This window comes from Mirounga leonina, unplaced genomic scaffold (assembly GCF_011800145.1).
Source record: "Mirounga leonina isolate KUSES-001 unplaced genomic scaffold, KU_Mleo_1.0 Mir_96, whole genome shotgun sequence".
NCBI classification, from domain to species: Eukaryota; Metazoa; Chordata; class Mammalia; order Carnivora; family Phocidae; genus Mirounga; species Mirounga leonina.
In genome coordinates this window covers 6,430,248-6,450,942 of record NW_023270871.1, presented here as the reverse complement: position 1 = coordinate 6,450,942, position 20,695 = coordinate 6,430,248, and the positions used below count along the sequence as shown (strand labels likewise).

At 38.1% G+C, this 20,695-nt stretch overlaps 1 protein-coding gene across 2 annotated transcripts in view; it reads left to right on the top strand.

Annotated features, from left to right (window-relative positions):
• Nucleotides 1-2,721, top strand: part of LOC118006428 (succinyl-CoA:3-ketoacid coenzyme A transferase 1, mitochondrial) — a 122,838-nt gene extending 120,117 nt beyond the window's left edge. For both annotated transcript variants that reach the window (XM_034999094.1, XM_034999093.1), the window contains exon 17: nt 1,627-2,721. In XM_034999094.1, the coding sequence (XP_034854985.1) occupies nt 1,627-1,668 (42 nt within the window). In that variant the 3' untranslated portion in view covers nt 1,669-2,721. The remainder of the gene's footprint in view (nt 1-1,626) is intronic.
• Nucleotides 2,722-20,695: the final 17,974 nt, after the last annotated feature.

The window sequence follows — 20,695 nt, the reverse complement described above, 5'->3', positions numbered from 1 at the left end:
CATATTGAGGATATAAATGGTAGTTAGAGCCCCAAACAGGGGTCAGTATGCCAAGGAAAATGATCATATGTTTAGTTTATAAAATTAAGGTGAGTGCATAACATTTCCTTTTAAAGGAAATGCTACAAAGCCTCTATTGATTGTGATCTCCCCCCCCAAAAAAGTTTTATTTCATTAAATTATTTCTACAGATGCTCTGTTGTTTAAAAAAAGAAAATGGGTTGTTTGTGAGACACACTTTCTAAATACACAGAGCCCATATGTCTTTTATTCTTTTCATTAGAATTGAAGATCTATGCACATGTAGGCTGTGATTTTTGTCTATTTATTATATGTCTATTATTTTGTCTATTATTATGTATCTGCTCTTGGAACTGGCAAGTCTGAATGAGCTGTCATTTATTTTAAGCTATATATGAAGCCATACTGATCCTTTTTATTCTGATCATGTCATTCTTTTAGTAGAAAAATGGAAAAGGGGCATTAACTCTTGACATTATGAAGAGTTAATACAGAAACAGTTTATAAATGAACTAAAAATATTTAACCTCATCAAAGCCAAATAATTGCCTGCTCCTTCTATTTTTAATACTGTCTTAACCTGTATTAAAACCTTTCTTCTAGTTCTTTGAAGCTTATTTAATCTTTGATTCATTCATTTGTTCATTAGTTTAACAAAATATGAACTGTTTATTCCGGAAGGCAAAATGACAACTAGGCCCACTTCCATTCTTCATTCTTGAGGGGCTCAAAAAATCATCTAGATTTCAATATGCCCTACTGTGCTTTCCGTGGGCACTGTTACTTACTAGGACTCAGTGGATATTTGCCAGATTGAATGAAGACATCTGTACCTGGCATTACACCTTGAAAGATCAGCCAAAATTAGGCCAAACCACTTACATTTCGGTTAGGTTTCTTCTACCAGCTCTACCATTAAATGTAGACCTGTCCTCATTTTTCTCTGCTTCAAGACTTCTAGGAATGCATGTACTGTTCTGTACATTGAACATAATTATGGTCAATTTTTAATATTTTTAATGCTATTACCTTTTTAAAGATGACTTGGAATCTTTTTACTGTCTTTAGATCATTTCCATTTCTGATTATGAAATTTCTGATAAAATTTGTCATTGATCATACTTACCTTCATTAATATGTATCCAGTTAATCCAAAACTACGTTGTCTCTTAACAAAATTGTGAATTGACTAGACTTATTTTGACCATTTTGAGACTTGAGCCTTACTATGTGTCTCTGTTTTGAGTAGTCTCAGAAGCATCAGTCTCAGAGCTCAGTGATCGGTTCAGTAGAGAGCTTGGTTATCTGAACCCTTTATTGTCTCTGTCTGCTCTTCCTCTACCCCGTCTCTGTTGCGAGTCTTAATGATCCTTAATTTAGGAGCTATCATGTGCAAGAAGGTTGAGGACTACTAAATACACAAAATGTAAACAGAAAAGAGTTTTCTGTCTTGGTTTAGAATGGAAAATAATGAGGAAACTAGGTGAGGTCCATGGTAAGGCTGTTTGGTACCAACATCATTCAAGTCTGGAGATGTTTACGCTGTGAGTTTTATTTTTTTTTTTTTACAATTTGGTCATTTTTTTCTTCTCTTTCTTTTACCAGGTTTCACCAAAACTCATGCCAATGCGGCAGATCACAACTTGAAATGTGGAATAGACATTTCTCCCAGGCTGTGCGTTTTTCATTTTAATCACATAGTTCATTGAAAGGATATCAGTAATCATAATTGTGTATCTCATGAGCAGTTTTTGACTAGTTTTCTTCAAGCATTTTACACTGCATGTAGCCATATAGACTTTGTTCTCTCAAGTGTGCTATGACATTTTAGTGAAAGACAAAAAAAAATATAAATGATTATCTTATTTGTGTCATAAGTGCTGAGAAGGCTTATCTTTACAATTGGTGCTCACATTGGATTTATCTTTATCTTTTGTGATAGGTACACTAAATTGTACCAAGATGGGCCCTTAGGAAGACTTTCATTGAAGAATGAGGGAGAAAAATAACCCCACCCAGAGTATGCCCAAGGCAGCATTGTACTAGTTCTGAATGATATATGAATTTCAGTAGGAGAAATGCTGTCTTAATGATTATGCTTTTCTTTTGGCCTCCCTTGACTTTTCTTTTAGAGCCTCTGATTTTGTGATTGTATCTTGTTTCCCTAAAACACCCCTTCTCCTCCCACACTTTCTGTAACTAAATAGGTGCTCAATAAGGCAAACAGGAACATCTCTGTATGGGAGAAGTACGTGGTTCATGGGAGAGACCAAGTGGTGTAGGGTTTGTTGGTGCTGACGTCCCACAAAGAAGTTGCCTTTATAAACCAACCATCTGTGCTTTGCCAAAGACTAAGGTTTATTATGAGAAGAGGGTTGTAAACCTAATTGATCTAGTCAGTTTTCTCATTTTAAAATAATGCAGTATTTCTCTGTATCCAGAGGGCTCCCTAAGAGGCTTTCTCTATGTTACTGAGGCCCAGTGGGCTACTTGCACAAGACCTCCTCTTAGGCCACAAGGGGCTGTGGGGATAATTTACCATGAATCCAGTCACAATGACAACAAAATTTAAATTTTTTCTTTCTTTTCAGTCTCTCTTGTTTCTGTTCAGAAAAGTTTCTAAATATTGAATGCCTTTTTCTACAGAACACTGTTCTTTCTTCTGCCCAGGCTACTTCCTTGAATAAAGTACTTTTAATTCAGCTTTATCGAAATAGAGGAAATACTGATGAGCAAGTCCAGGATTTGAAGAGCAGTGAACTTTTAGTATTAGAAAATAAACATGATGGGGGCACCTGGGTGGCTCAGTTGTTAAGCGTCTGCCTTCGGCTCAGGCCATGATCCCAGGGTCCTGGGATCGAGCCCCACATCGGGCTCCCTGTGCTCAGCGGGAAGCCTGCTTCTCCCTCTCCCGCTCCCCCTGCTTGTGTTCCTTCTCTCGCTGTGTCTCTCTGTCAAATAAATAAAATCTTTACAAAAAAAAAAGAAAAGAAACATGATGGAGTAGGTTTTGTAAGGAACTCGTCCTAAGAGGTGTCCTCCTCACCACCCAGTTGCCCCACGGGATATACTAAGCATCCTGGGTATCAAATGGGAGAAAAGTCCAGACACCCAAGGACAGGTCAGACAGCTGTCCTCCAGACAGAGGTAGGCACATATACAGTGCAATATATCATTGCTCTGGCACCAGATATAGGAATTTATGCATATTTTTAGGTGACAGTTATCATTTAAACTCACGTTCTCTTCAGGTACAACTACGATTTTGTCAGGTATGGTATTAGAGGGAGGAGACAGGCTTTTTTGGTATCACATTCTCTATCTAAAATAGTCTTAACTGGTTAAATGCAGGATTGAAAGCACATTTTCCCAGTACTGATAAAAAGGACTCTTCTGGGGCACCTGGGTGGCTCAGTCGTTAAGCGTCTGCCTTCAGCTCAGGTCATGATCCCAGGGTCCTGGGATCGAGCCCCAATCAGGCTCCCTGCTCCGCGGGAAGTCTGCTTCTCCCTCTCCCACTCCCCCTGCTTGTGTTCCCTCTCTCGCTGTGTGTCTCTCTGTCAAATAAATAAAATCTTAAAAACCCAAAAAACAAAAAATGGACTCTTCTTGGAATTTGTGAGGTCCAGAGAATAATACATATCTTTTAGAATTATAATTTGGAAAAATGTATGTTATTGATGGTTGCTATATTTGCAGACTTAGTTACTTATCATTCCAGTCCATTACTTTAGGATAATGTGATTCTAAGAATGTTCCCAACTTTGAATGGCAAAACCTAAGTAGATGACTTTATATTCTTGATTAAAGAGTGCCATGGATATTAAACACATTAAGAAATAGTGTAAATAATCTAAACTGTTATAGATCGCTGTGATTGTCCTTTTTCTTTTTTGGGAATGTTGTGACCAGTCATGGGAATAATATACTAGAGATTGGTAGAAAGACCAACAATAAATAGTTCACATACTTTACTGCTTCTAATCAAGTTGTTGCTTTCCTTTTTATCTTACCAAAGAACAGATACCGTTTTTCATGAAAGAACAAATGTTTACCTGAGTGAATTCTGATTTTACTCCTCGTCAGAGCCAATCATTATCTATAAAAATGGACTACCCCAGGCTTCATGTGTTAATATGTATTTTTTTGCTTTTATCTTACATTCCTTTAGGATATACATACATTAAATGCTTCCCGATGGTGTGTGGGGTTTGCTTGCATTTTGAAGTGGCTCTGGTATAGTCTGCCCAGCATCTGTGTTGTTCCTCTGGTAACAGACTCATCCGCTGGCCAAGGGGTTGGGTGTGTGCTCAGATTATGCCTTTTTTGATAGTTGTCCTTTCTCCACAGTTATACCCAGGGTGGGCTTATGACCCAGGATGTACCAGTAAGGTTATTTCTCCCATGTTTAAAAACTGGAGATGAAAGAGAAGCTAACTTTCTTATTCCTCTCTAGTCACTAAGCAATTAGAATGTGAGTCTGGAACCAACGCCCCCTTTTCCCCCTTCTCTCTCTCTCTCTCTCACAAACACACACACACACATCCCCTACCAGCTGAGGTCCAGTTAGGCAGAAAGAAGCTGAAACACAAGCACATGGAGTTGTAAGTAAGGAGCATCCTAGTGGTATTTGGGTTCTTGGTTCTCAGTACGCCTAAGGCCAGCTTCCCTCCAGCCATGCTTGTATATGAGCCCAAAGTCTCTCATTTCACTTGGGCTGGGTTTTGTGGGTCTTTGTCATCTGCAACCAGAGTATGAATTGTAACTCTTTTTGGTAACTCTTGAGTCTTGGGAGGGATCTGGTCAGCAGAAGTGCATATTAGTGGGGGCACCTGGGTGGCTCAGTCGTTAAGCGTCTGCCTTCAGCTCAGGTCATGATCCCAGGGCTCTGGGATCGAGCCCCACATCAGGCTCCCTCCTCCACGGGAAGCCTGCTTCTCCCTCTCTCACTCCCCCTGCTTGTGTTCCCTCTCTCGCTGTGTCTCTCTCTATCAAATAAATAAAATCTTAAAAAAAAAAAAGAAGTGCATATTAGTGAAACTGCTTGTAGCTGGGCCAAGAGAACACATATAAGAGCATTTATAGGTGTTACCAGTGGGTAGGAAGTTTGTGGGTAGAGGTTTTCTTTTTCTTACAATGTCAGTATATTCAACACAACTTTGAAAATTATTCCAATGGAAGTATAGGCAGAGATTTATTCAGTGGATGGGTTTCTTAGCACTAATCTTTTTTACCCAGGGTGTGATCTTCAGTTTCTTAAACTTACTTTCGGATTCTCCATCTTTAAAATAGGCAGAATGTACTGCTTTTCACCATGGTTCTGTAAGGTATAGTTAATATATCTGTAAAATTAACACATAACAATGTATTAATTAATACATTGAAAAACGTTGCAAAAATACTGACAGATTTTTTTGTGTGTCATAATATAACCTTGGGACAGAATTGTTTCTGTCCTTTTATTTGTTAATATCTACAGTGCCTTCCCACCTAAGACCATGCTAAATATCAAAGTGGGTTTAAGCATAAATATCACTAGATGTCATGTGATCTGTATGCATGTCTGTTTGGCATACACTTGAATTCTCTTGTTTCCATTATGTCTGTGTAAAATCATCCAAAGACACCCTTTATGGACCATGCAGCAAGTCCCATGAGAGTGATGCCTACACCAGTCCAGGTAACTAATTGATAAGATAGTTCCTTCCCTAAAAACCATAATCAAACAAAAATGATATTTGGCTTTAGAGGTTAAATATGCTTAATTATCATGGTCATTATTACATATAATGGGATGTTACTCTGGATGGTCCACTTAGAAATGACCTCAGGAAGCTTTCCTGGTCCTTCTATCGCATGACCACACTGAGTCCATAGGAAACACTCCTGTTTCCACTGATAAACTATAGGAGCCCTGGTACCCAACGTAGTCATTTTATTTCTTTGGCTCATTCCTAGGCATTCTATCTCTTACCCTTTAAAGTTTTCAGGAGGAAATCAGACACCAGTCCAGAAGCTCACATAAAGTCTGATGTTCCCTTTGAAGCCTTTCCCTCTTGATCTGGCCACCGGAGGTAGCATCTCCCAACTAGCCTTCTTGGCATTAGAGTGTCCAACATCTCCTTCCACATTTTCTCCATAAATGCTCCTCTAATCTCCAGTTTCCAAGCCTTGTATGCACTCGGTGTGGGTAAGAGTTTAAGAGTTGTCTAACTGGTTCTCAGCCAAATATTGCTTCAAAATGTGTGCATAATGGCCTCACTGGAATGTAATATACATCGTGTGTGTGTGCGCACGCGTGTGCGTGCATGCATGTGCTTGCTCATGCATATGTGTGTTTAATGTCTTGTATATTTCTATAACAACGCCATGATTTGTCCATGGTAGGTTTCCAAATATGTATATTGAATCAATTTACTAGTTGAAAACATGAGGTGATAGTAGGCCAGCCTTGAGGATTTCCCTCAGGCAAGTAACTAGGTAAGACCTCTAAGGAAGAGATAGGAAAAGAAAGGGAAAGACACAAGAGGTGGAATCTAGAAACTGCAACAAAGGAATACAGAGGCCTGTGATAATCACATTTGTTTAGCATTTCATAATTTACAAATCACCTAAAAATGCTAGCTAGCTAATTTCATTTTCAATGTAATCTTCCAGGGAGACATTACTACCGCCATTAAAATTAACTTCATTAGTCTGAGAGAAGTAATGTCCATCAATTCTTTAATCAAATTAGCCTATCAAAGCTAATGTTGGGTTTTGCCAAGGTAGTTAATGAGATGTGAATTAAATCCCTGAATAGAACTAGATTTGTTGCTCTCTGGTAAGCTATAAAACAGAGTCCCAAACCTTTAAACCTAATGGGACAGATCTTGGAGCTTTGTTCTCCCTGTCCACACAGCTTTGTGTATAACACAGTTTATAAGGAAATGGGTAGAAGTAAAAATAAAAAGGATAATGGCACCCACCAAGTAAACTGTTCCTGTGGAAGACTTGAAATTACTGAGTTTGCTCATATGAAAGGCCCTATGTAGGCAACCACAGGTAAGAATGCTCAGCTGACGTCAATAGGAGGGGCTGATGGGCATTGCTTCATTTCTGTGACTAAACACCTTTCTGAAATTTGTTTTCCTTGTCATTAACCTTTACCCATGTTCAAAGTCAGAGTTGTGGCTCAGACCCATTCAGTTGAACTCCAGAGATGAGGTTGAAATTGGCAGCCTGAAAATAAGTGTCATTGGTGACATGAGGAGAGTATCACTCAGTGAGATCTAGTGCCATTCCCTTCACTGGGAAAGAAAAGGTCCATGGAAAGAAGAAAATTGGTCAGAGTCCTGGAGCCTGTGGAGCTATTGAGGGTGGGTGTGGGGATGGGAAGGCATTAGGGCCATCAAGACACATACCTTGTGAGAATATCTGTTACTACCCTCTCTTTGAATATTAGATGCCATCAATTTTTTATTGTAAGAATATTTAACAAGAGGGCACCTGTGTGGCTCAGTTGGTTAAGCGACTGCCTTCGGCTCAGGTCATGATCCTGGAGTCCCTGGATCGAGTCCCACGTCAGGCTCCCTGCTCAGCGGGGAGTCTGCTTCTCCCTCTCATGCTCTCTGTCTCTCATTCTCTCTCTCACAAATAAATAAAATCTTAAAAAAATAAAAAAAAATTTAAGAAAAAGAATATTTAACAAGAGATCTACCCTCTTAACAAATTATTGTTAACTGTAGGTGCAGTGTAATACAGCAGATCTCTAGAACTTATCTTACATAATTGAAACTTATACTGATTGAACAGCAACTCTTCATTTCCCCCTTGCCCCAGTCCCTGGCAGCCCCCATTCTACTCTCTGTCTCTATGAGTCTGATTGTTTTAGATACTTCATATAAATGTAATCATGCAATATTTGTTCTTCTGTGACTGACTTATTTCACTTAGCATAATGTCCTCTAGGTTTATACATGTTGTTGCATATGGCAGGATTTCCTCTTTTTTTTTTATGGCTGATTAATATTTCATTGTATGTATATACCATATTTCCTTCATTCATTTATCTGTCAATGGACATTTAGGTGAGATTGATGGATCATATTATTTTTAATTTTTTGAGGAATCTCCATATTGCTTTCTCTAGCAGCTGCACCATTTTCATTCCCACCAATAGTATACAAGGGTTCTAATTTACTCACATCCACATCAATACTTGTTCTTTTCTTTTTAGATTTATTTATTTTAGAGAGAGAGCATGCACATGTGAGTGGGGGGAGGGGCAGAGGGAGAGAATCCCAAGCAGACTCCCTGCTGAGCATGAAGCCTAATACAGGGCTTGATCCCAGGACCCTAGTATCGTGACCTGAGCCAAAATCAAGAGTTGGACTCTCAACCGACTGAGCCATCCAGGCGCCCCTTGTTCTTTTTTTTTCTTTTATAATAGCTATCTTAATAGGTATGAGGCAATACTTCATTGTGGTTTTGATTTGCATTTCCTTGGTTGATGATGATGAACCTCTTTTCATACATCTGTTGGCAATTTGTATGTTTTCTTTAGAAAGACGTCTGTTCAAGTTCTTTGCCCATTTTTTAATTGGGTTATTTAAATTTTTGCTATTGACTTGAGTTCCTTATATATATGTAGCCCCACTAGTCAATTTTTCCTTTTGTTGCATGTGTTCTTGGTGTCGTATCTAAAAAAAGTCATTGCCAAGACCAATGTTCAGAAGATTTTCTCCTATGTTTTCTTCTAGGAGTTTTATAGATTCACGTCGTAAGTTTAAATCTTTAATCCACTTTGAGTTGATCTTTATGTATGATTTGAGATAAGGGTCCAAATTTGTTCTTTTGCATACAGATACCAAGTTTTCCCAACCCCATTTGTTAAGACTATCCTTTCTCCATTGTGTATTTTTGACACTCTTGTTGAAGATCAGTTAACTATATATGCATGGATTTATTTCTGGGATATTCTATTCTGTTGGTCTTTATATCTGAAGACACCATCAAACTTAAATGCACTATGACTGCATTTGCTTTTTATAATTTATAAATTTTATTGTATACATATTAAGATTTTTTAGGCTTTCAGTCTCAGATGAGTTTGCCTAGTATTTCCTTTTTGTATTTAAAACAAAAAAGTTGTTAATGGATGTTTTATTCAGCTAATAGACATCATGGGCCATTAATGGCCCAAGGAAATCCACCTGTCTTGAAGTGTATACATTTACAGTCTAGGTGCTTCTCAATGATAAGGGTTCGATTTGTCCAGGGGATAGGTTAGGGGTGTGAATCAGGTCAGAAGAAGGATGGGAGGGAGCTGAGGTGCCTGCCTCAGCCTCTTCCAGAGCAGTACGGCTGCCACAAGGTGAAGGAGCCAAGTCACTTGTAGGATGCTGTCATTTGTGAAATACATTACAGTTTCAGGTTAAAATGTGGGAAAATGTTCATCTTAGAATCTGTAAATTGAAGGAGGTCATCTAAGGCCTTTCTCAATTAGCATAATGTCTTATTTAAGAATATTTTAAAGAAACATTATATTTTTAAGTATATACCGAACTGATTACATAGGAAAAGATTCTTTAGGAACCTGCTTTATTAATAGGAAAGAATTGATGATTATTTTAGCATATATGTAAATGGTGCTTTAAAACAGTTCTTCCAAGTAGTCTGAGTGCTTATTCAATCTTTCTATCATGATTTGCCTTCCAGGTAACTCTCTGTGTCCTTCTATCCTTCTCCCTCCCTAACTCTTAAACTTTCCATAAACATAATTTCTATCTTAGGTATATTATAAGTTTACTCGAAATGTGAAATGTTTTCATTATTTTAATTAAAGGTGTTTAATATATCACAGATACCCAAATACATGAACAAACATATAGAAGGCCAAAGCATTTGAGGAGGGACTTACATTAAATCAGTAGTATCAAACTCTGTATGAGCTTGTCACAGAGAGAACAGTGGCATTTAAGATGAAATTGCTACTAAATAAATGTTTGTGTCTCCTCCCCTCCCCACCCCCACTCAAATCAATATGTTGAAACCCCAGTCTCCATTATGATGGTATATAGAGGTAGGGCCTTTTGGCAGTAATGAGGTTTAGAGGAAGTTAAGCAGGTGGATCCTTCATGGTGGGATGAGTCCCCTCCTAAGAAGGGGACCAAGTGAGGATACAGCATGAAACCAGCCATCTGCAAATGAGGAGAAGGGCCTCACCAGACACAGAATCTGCTGGCACCTTGATCTTGGACTTTCCACCCTCCAGAACTGTGAAAAATAAAGGTTTAATGTTTAAAACACCCAGTCTATGGTATTTGTTATAGCAGCCTGAACTAAGACACATGTGATCAACATGGAGAATGCTCAGGAAGACAGAATTTAAAAGAATCAAACTACAGGGAAAGAATAAAGTACCTGGCATATTTAACTGAACAAGAGAAGCTAAAGGAGTGATTTAATAAGAACTTAAAGAGGTACTGTGTATAACTACTGAAGAATGCCCTAGGTCCTGGAAAGAAGAAGAAAAGGAGGGGCAAGGAATTTAATTTAGACATTAAGCAGCATTTCCTGACAGTGAGATTTTGAAGAACAGGAATTAAATTACTTACCTATATTTACTCATTCATTTATTAATTTATTTATTGGTAGGAGTTGGAGGGAGAGGGACAGAAGTATAGTCTGATTTAAAGGCAGTCTTAAATCTAGTTTCCTGAAATCTTGATATTCAAGGAAATTTCTGTGTGCTTTATAGTTTGGATTCTCTTTGTAGACTCACCAGCTTTCTCATATCCCAGGAAACCTACTGACATATGCTCAGCAGACTCATTGCTCAATAAATTTTTAGTGATGGGATGAATAGAGTGGATAAATTACTGAAAAAGAATCCAGTGGCGCAGGATCATAACTTTCTGATTCCAAATAATTGCAAATAAATACACAGCTGTTTTGGGATATGACAGTAATAATTTAGGGGTCTCTTTTTATTTCTTACCTCATTTTTTTTCTCTTCTTATTTCAACAGATATATTTTGAGCACTTTATCAGGGTCCAATCAGTGGACACTACATGGTAAATTGAACAGAGAAATTTTTTTAAAAGATTTTATTTGTCAGAGAGAAAGAGAGGGAGCACAAGCAGGGGGAATGGCAGGCAGAGGGAGAAGCAGGCTCCCCACTGAGCAGGAACCCTGATACAGGACTGGATCTCAGGACCCTGAGACCATGACCTGAGCCGAAGGCAAACGCTCAACCACTGAGCCACCCAGGCATCCCTGAACAGAGATTTTAATGTAAAGAATTGTTAACTGTAATGGAATTTGAATATTGAGGAATTAGCTAGTAAGAAGGAGAGAGAAGTCTCAATAACATATGAATAGTAGACTTAAGGAACAGCCATAACCCTGGGTTTAAGATGGAACATCCTAGGAAGAGGCTTATAGGGCTGAGCTCCAGACCTTGTTGGAAAGTGCATAGCTCTGGCTCACAGATGGCAGAGAAGTCACTGTGGTGCCATGGTAGCAAAACTTGCTAGAAATTGGTCTTTGAGGAGCCAGAGGAAGCTGTACCCAAGGGAATGCCACCCTTCAGAGGTAGCCACAAAACCACCTGAAGAGATGACAGGGATGTCATTCACAGGGCAGTGTCTTGCGGCACTCCACTGCAAGGCTCCCTGAAGGAATGCTGGGGCCAACTGCTGGCACTGGGGCCCTACTGGCCACCCCACACTGCAGGAGTCAGGAACTAGGTAAGCCAATTCTTTTGGAGTTTTGGGATTCTAGAGAAGCTGTGTTTGCTGCAGGGGCTGGACAGTAGAAGACAGTGACCTGCAGGACCCTGACAAGAGGTATATCCACTGGGAGGAAAAACCTCTTCCTCTTCAGTGTCTCTTCAGAAAGTTCTGTTGACAAAGCTTAATGTCATGCTAGTTGGCAAAGGAGTGCTGTTTGCAGGGTCCACTCGCATTATCTTGGAGAAGACCGTGAAGGGTGCATTTGGAGTTGAAAGGCAATAAATTGATGGCTGACATAAGTACCTGCTGTAAGCCAACAGTGTGCTAGGTTCTAGGGATATAGCAATATGAATGTAGAGAAATAGCTTTTAATAAAATAATCACACTTAAGAGTAAATTTATCATTGTGCTGAGTTTCCCTTTTCTATGAAGGAAAAGTATGTGGACCATGAAAGACTGTTTAGAGGGGTCTTGAAGTTAGATTTCATACTTGCCTCTGTTCAGCACATCCTTAAATATACCACAGGTTGTTCAGTAAAATGTGTAACCATGTTTAGAAAAAAGCTAAAGTGACTCTTAACAATCAAAACCAAACAACCCACAAAACAGAGAGATCAAGTAATTCATGAATTATTGTGATCTGTACAAAATCAGGAGGAATTCTGCCACAAACAATGTAGTACTCCTGGTAAGGAGCAGTTGGAGGGCAAAAATTAACCATCACTTATGCTTGGTTTAAGAAAATCTGAGTTTAAAGTTTCAGTGAGATAATAGTTATTGAAAAGATATGAACTAGAACAATGCTGGTCCAGAGTAAGGAGCATACCACTCAATGGCTATTGTAGTCATTTGATTTGGGATGTTTTATTTTGAAAGGATATTATATAGATGTAATCTGTTCTGGGGAAGGGTCAGTGAAATACTGTGGTGTCTCAGGAAATGCAGCAATGAGAACGTTGCTGACCAAACTGAGCCAGCTGTGTTTTCCAGAAAAGAAGCAATTGTGAAATGACCTCATTGTCGTATAGTATCATGGAAAAGCAGAAATATTCCAAGAACAGCTGAGTTTGTGGTAGAACTGGACATCTTTACAAAAGTTAACTCAGGCATAAACTTAGAAGTCATGTTCTATTGGGAGGAGGGGAAAAATGAGGGCTTAAAGTCAGAGTCCTATACATAGAGTAGATGCATATGTTTATCTCCTATGACTTTCCATTTAATAAGGAAACATCTTTTTCATTTTATCAAGACCATAGCAAAAAGATTTATCAACTGTATGTATAGAACAGGGGTGTGTAGTCCAGAAGAAGAGTAATTAATTCAATAAAATAAAATAAAAATAATAAAACTTTCCAAGAGGTACACCTGCCTAATTGATCATGTTCTGAAAGCATGTATTTGTTTTTCAACAATACAAGAAGAAAGCATTTGAACCTTTGCCCTGTAATCAACTTATGTCCTCCAGCTTATGACTTGACCTCATCAAGAAAGGTATTCATGGTGGAGTTATATGACAAGGATTTAGTTTAAAATACTCTGGCAAAAGTGTCTGCCTTCGGCTCAGGTCATGATCTCAGGGCCCTGGGATGGAGCCCCGCATCGGGCTCCCTGCTCGGCAGAGAGTCTGCTTCTCTCTCTCTCCCTCTGTCCCTCCCCATGCTTGTGTGCTTGCTCACTCTCTCTCTCTCAAATAAATAAATAAAATCTTAAAAAAAAAAAAAAACGCTGGGAAAAAAAACACTATAAAAATTGGGGAAGAGGGCGCCTGGGTGGCTCAGTTGGTTAAGCGACTGCCTTCGGCTCAGGTCATGATCCTGGAGTCCCGGGATCGAGTCCCGCATCGGGCTCCTTGCTCGGCAGGGAGTCTGCTTCTCCCTCTGACCCTTCCCCCTCTCATGCTCTCTCTATCTCATTCTTTCTCAAATAAATAAATAAAAAATCTTAAAAAAAAAAATTGGGGAAGAGATAATAAATGGCAAAATTTGGGTAATTATTGAAGCTGGGGATGATTGGTACATGAGAGTTCATTATACTGTTCACTTTAGTGTATGAAATTTTTCATATCAAAAAGGTTTTCAAAGGAAATATATAAATGAATATCCATTTTAGCATCCTTATAATAACTACAGTTCTGAAAAAGGAGATTTAAAGGAGATACAAAGGAGTGTTGTTTGCAGGGTCCACTCCCATTATCTTGGAGAAGACAGTGAAGGGTGCATTTGGAGTTGAAAGGCAATAAATTGATAGCTGACGTAAGTACCTGCTGTAAGCCAGCAGTGTGCTAGGTTCTAGGGATATAGCAATATGAATGTAGAGAAATGGTCTCTTGGATTTTGGATGAGAAATTTAATCAAAAGGAACTGGAGTCTCAGTGGAGGAGAGGATATGAGGATGGGTTTTTAAAAATTGTTTTATTCTGGGGCGCCTGGGTGGCTCAGCTGTTAAGCGTCTGCCTTCAGCTCAGGTCATGATCCCAGGATCCTGGGATCGAGCCCCGCATCGGGCTCCCTGCTCAGTGGGGAGCCTGCTTCTCCCTCTCCCACTCCCCCTGCTTGTGTTCTCTCTCTCTCTCCGTCTCTCTCTGTCAAATAAATATAAAAAAAAAAATCTAAAAATTGTTTTATTCTTCCAATCACCAATAATGCAAATTTCAGTGCTAAATGGAATTAAAACAAGTGCAAGAAGCATGAAAAGACAATCAACATCATTAGCCATCAGAGAAATGCAAATTAAAACCACAATGAGATACCACTACACATGTATCAGAATAACTACAATAAAAAACAGTGACAACACCAAATGCTGAGGATGTGGACATATTAAATAAGTCCTACATTCTTTTTGGGAATGTAAAATGAGATAGCCACTCTGGAAAACAGTTGGGCAGTTTCTTTTAAAACTGAACATGTAATTACCATATGGCCTAGCAAATACAACTGGGCATTTTTCCCAGAAAATTTAAAACTTATGTTCACACAGAAACCCATACATGAATGTCTATAGCTGTTTTTTTTTTTTTTCATAAAAGCCAAAAACTGGAAACAGCTCAGATGTCCTTCAGTGGGTGAATGGTAAAACAAACTGTGGTAAATCCAAAACATGGAATACTACTTAGCATTAAAAAGGAATGTGAATCTCCAGGAAATTATGCTGAGTGGAAAAAGTCAATACCAAAAGATTATAGACTATATGATTTCACTTATGTAACATATTTGAAATGATACAGTTTTAGGAATGTAGGACAGAATAGTAGTTGCCAAGGGTTGGGGACCTGGGAGGAAGAGTGAAAGGGAGGTGGGTGTGGTTATAACAGGATTACTTGAAGGGTCCATGTGGTGATGGAGCTCTTCTTTATTTTACCTGTGGTGGTGGCTATACAAACCTACACATGTGATAAAATGGTATAGAACCAGATGTGCATTCACACATATACACAAATACGCACAAGTAAAAACGGAGAAATATGAGTAAGATGGTGGGTTGTATTAACGTCATTAGCCTGGACATGATATTGTAATATAGTTTTGCAAGATAATGTCATTGGAGGAAAACATGTACTGGGGAATTGGACATCTCAATATTATTTCTTCCTATTGAATAAGAGATTTAAATCATCTCAATAAAAATTTCAATAAAAAAAATAAATGCGAAAATAACTAAAAGTTCAAAGACTGCCTTTTTAATTTGCTCAAAACGGTGATGTTCTCGATTTCTTTTCCACTTGGAATTAAAAAACGTTGTAATCTCCCTGTTAATTAATAATAAGTAGTTGTTTTATCTAGGAATGTCACCCACTAGTGGGATGTCTCTGAACAAGTTTCTTAAACTCATTGGGTCTGTTTTCTAATATGTAAGTGGATATAATATCTTTCCTCACAGGTCTGTTTTTAAAAATGTATCTTAAATGCCTGATACATAGTAGCCACTCAAAAAATTCTCTTTCACATTGGAAATAATTTTTTCATGTTTAGATTGTTTTTAGGACCCCTGCTTTTCTACTTTTGCTCTCTTTTGTCTTTGGAAATTTTCTTATATGTTTGTGTGTCTTCTGGAACATGAAAAATACTTATGTACAATAAACTCTCTGTTTAAGAAAATTGAGTTTGGAGAGAAAGTTTAAAACCAGTGGCCAAAAAGAGATACTGAATTATCTGTGGTTTTCAATTATCTATTCTCTTCCTGGCCAAGTGTAGCATATGAATTCAAGAATTACTAGCAATTTGGGGCACCTGGGTGGCTCAGTCATTAAGCATCTGCCTTCGGCTCAGGTCATGATCCCAGGATCCTGGGACCGAGCCCCACATCAGGCTCCCTGCTCTGTGGGAAGCCTGCTTCTCCCTTTCCCACTCCCCCTGCTTGTGTTCCCTCTCTTGCTGTGTCTCTCTCTGTCAAATAAATAAATAAAATCTTAAAAAAAAATTACTGGCAATTTAAAATGTTGAACAATTTAGCCATTAAAGATGAATGTAAATTCTCATGGTGGTCTCTCAGTTCTCATTCATCATCAAGGACACCTGTTGATTTAAAAATGTAAAAGTACTCAGAGCTTATTCTGGCCTTCTAATAAGAAGTTATGAAAAACCAGCATTGCACCTTCAGTAATTATGGGACATAATTTCTGAGTCTACCTACTTTTGTGAGGCAAACAATGAAAAAGAAAAATAAGACCTTTTTTGAAGGCACAATGAAAAAAAATTACTCTTAAAAAGCAAGCATGCAAGGAATATTCTACTTCTCGTAATGGTGGTATAGATTGCCATAGATAAATCTGGCCACAGAAAGCAACCAGAAAAGCTGAATAAAATACCCATCACCACCACCACACACAAAAAATGCTGAGTACAAAGAGTATACAATGCACCTAATTTTCTGAAGCAAAAAAGCAACACAGTGCAGTTAGTCTTACATTCCTAAGCTTGACATTCCATGGCATTTTTCCCCTTGAGGTATTTGTTAATTTATAAGATTTGTGGATCCAAAGCACTGGGAAAGTAAATATAAAGTGACAGCCTAGGAGTCCGAAAAGCTTTGAAGAGCTAACATTGCCTCATGAAGCTGGGAAGACAAAAATTAGAAATCAGGGCCAGCTGAAAAGGAAAGGTCCTAGTAAATATCTTAAAATTTAGTTCCCCAGAAGGTCTATACCTAAGAAGTAAGGGTGGACCAGAAATAGACCATCCTTTTGTAAGGACAAAAATCCATCTTCAAAACCTCTCAGTCCCTGAGTGAAATAAGGTGATCTATCCATAATATGACCACTCAACAGAAAGAAAAAAACTCTCAAGAGGACCTCAGAAAGACCCTCAAATTATTGCCACAAGTTTTAACAGGTGATTCAGATGTTGGAATCATTGGACACAAGTTTTAAAAGATTAACATATTCAGAAAGGTAGATGATGAGATAGAGAATTTAACCAGAGAAATTCTAACATATAATAAATTGAAATTAAGAATTCAATAGATGAGTGTAAGAGCAGATGAGACAGTGAAGGAGAGGATCAGTAAACTGGAAGATAGAACAAGATGAAGTATCCAGACTGAAGCAGAGAAGGAATAAATGGATAAAAAAACAAAACTGGAAAGTGTGTAAGAGACACACGGAACACAGTAAAAATATCAAATATCTATAAAAATGTTGGAGAAGAAGAAAGAGAATGGGACTAAAAATTTAATGGGCAAGATGTTGGCTAAGAATTTCCCAAGACTTTCAAAAGAACTTAAGCCACAGATTTAAAGAAGCTCCACTAAACCTAAACAGGACTAAAAACAAAAACAAACCCAGGCATATCAGTAGCCAGTCACTAAAAGTCAAAGACAAAGAGAAATCTTAAAAGCAACAAGAGGAACAAATGACACATTAATTTTAAAGGAGGAAGAATAAATTGGAGAGTGAATTCTTTAAAAAAAGACATTGAAACTGTAAATGAGGTTCTACCATCTGTGGGGTGTGCATGTGTTTAGTAGGGGGGAAGGGTGGGTTGTGTGTGTGTGTAGGGGGGGAGTATTCCCACACAACACCAAGAATTCAATTCAACCCAATTCTGACACTGTCTACCTGGATATAACATCAGATTCTACAGGTTAAGTAAGATTCCTTCCTACAAGACTGCTCCTTCTACCCTTCTACTTCAGATGCCAATCACAAGCCCAAATGGTTACCTGTACTTCTGACTGGCTGTAAATCAGAGGTTCCCAAGAACCCCCTCTTCGGGTTCAATTAATTTGCTGGAGTAGCTCACAGAACTCGGAGAAACATTTTATTTACTCGATTACCAGTTTATTATAAAAGGATATAACTCAAAAGCAGTCAGAAGGAAGAGATGCATGGGGTAAGGGATCAGAGCTTCCATGCCATTTTCAGGTACACCACTCTCCCAGCATCTCCAAGTGTTCACCAACCCAGAAGCTCTACAAACCCTGTTCTTTTGGGTTTTTATGGAGGCTTCCTTACATAGTCATGATTGATTAAATCATTGGCTATTGGCAATTGATTCAACCTCCAGCCCTCTTCTCCTCCCCAGCAGTCTGGGTGTGGAACTGAAAATTCCAACCCTCTAATCACAGGATTGGTTCTCTTGGTCCCTAGGTGGGATCCAAAAAAAAATCACCTTATTAACATAACAAAAGACACCTTGATCACTCTCAACACTTAGGGAATTCCAGGGATTTGGGGAACTGTGAGCCAGGAACTGTGGATGAAGACCAAATATATATGAAAAATATATTTTGGTCATCTGAATAATCAAATATATATTTCTTATAAATCACAATATTGCAGTCTACCCCCTGGTCTTCAAACATAAATCCCTTATAGGAAAACAACCATAAAAGTCAAAAGATAGCAGCATACTACTAAAATCTCATTCAGTTATTGCTAACTATTCAGTCTAGCCCTGTATCACATGAAAATGTCTCCCAGAGCTAGGCCATTCAAGTTTGTAGGCCTCCATTTGATCCAGTCAGGTTTCAAAAGCAGAAGTGGTCTCATATATAGCTTCACTCTTTACCTTCCCAGTTAGCAAGTCCAATTCATATTGCTTGAAGGGCAGATTTGCATGTCTTCTGTTTTACAATACTAGGTAGGGGAAACATTCCCCAGTGAGATAAAATGTCCATACCCATAATACAATCAGGTAAAAGAGTTGCAACCACTTCACAAAAAGCCTGTTCAAACATACAAATTCTCCTACAAACTTCTGCCTTAATTCCATCAACTCTTATATTCCTAACTGTGGCCTCCATTAGGACTTTATCAACAGGTTTTGGTTTCACAATGCTGGGTAGGGGAAGTGTTCCCTGGCCAGACATAATATCCATTCCCATAAGACTTTCAAGTAAAGTTGACACAACCTCCTTATATAACACCTGCTTAAGTATTCTGACTTTCGTAACTCTATCAGCTCATGTACTTTTACAGTTTCTCATTGTAATTGTAGCCCAAATCAGGGCTTTACCAGTGGATTTTGGTAGCACGGTTCCTGAGACCCCTATATCAAGAGGAAACTTCTCTAACCCCTGGTCATTTTAGCCACTTTTGGGCAAAAGGCTTTGGGTCACCAGTGAGGGATTGAGGGACCCAAAAAATAATAAAGGAAAAGTTACATAAAACACTAGAACAAATGGACATAAAATCATAACTTGGCATATGTAAGCCCAAATATATCAGTAACTGCAGGAAATGTGAATATGTTTGTTTTGTTAAACTTGAGTAAATTAAAGATTCGTGAGTGTAACCACTAAAAAAATAGTGAAAGAATGTAAAACTAACAACAAAAGTACTGGATTAATTCAAAAGAAGGCAAAAAAAAAAAAAGGAAGTAAAGTAAAATAAATATTGAACATGTGGAACAAATTGAAGAAAAATAAAAGTTGTATACAAATACAAATGTATCAGAAATAACAATAAATACAGAATAAATATTCCAATTATAAGATTTTTTAGTGGTTGTGAATATATAAAACCCAACTTATGAGCTTATAAGAGAACCATTTTAAATGTAAAATATGGAAAGTTGACAGTACAGAATTTCCTCAAAAAATTAAAAATAGAATTACCGTATGATCCAGTAATTCCACTACCGGGTATTTACCCAAAGAAAATAAAAAGACAGATATGAAAAGATATATGCACCCCCAAGTTTACTGCAGCATTATTTACAATAGCCAAGATATGGAAGCAACCCAAGTGTCTATAGGTGAATGAATAAAGAAGATGTGATATATAGATAGATAGATACATACATACATACATACATACAATGGGATATTACTTAACCATAAGAAAGAATAAAATCGCCATTTGCAATAGCATGGATGGATCTAGAGTATATAATGTTAAGCAAATAAGTCAGAGAAAGACAACTACTATATGATTTTACTCATGTGGAATTTAAGAAACAAAACAAATGAAAAAAGAAAAAAAAGATACAAAAAAACCAGACTCTTAAATATGGAGAACCAACTGGTGGTTGCCAGAGGGGAGGCAGGTCAGAGGATGGGTGAAATAGGTGAAGGGGATAGAGTACACTTACCATGATGAGCACTGAGTAATGTATAAAATTGATGAATCATTATATTGTACACCTAAAAGTAATATAACACTGTGTGTTAATTATACTTGAATCAAATAATTTTTTTAAACAGGTGTGTAATTGAAAGTACAATGGTAGTGTTTTAGTTAGGGTTTATTTAATGAAGCAGAACCACTATGAGAAGAAAGGAGTAAGAGGCTTCCATAGGAATTAGAATTTATACAATTAGTGAGGGAGTTAGGGTAGAATTTTCTGAGAGAACATTACCTGTGTCTGGTGGTGGCCTAAAGTAGGCTAGCAGGGTAGGCATTTGGGAAGAAAAGCTGAATGTGAAGCTGGGGAAGTGAGGACAAAAGGGAAGCCATGCAGATAAACTAGAACCCCCGTTTGTGTTTTCTCCTCCAACTTTGAGCACAAGTATGGCC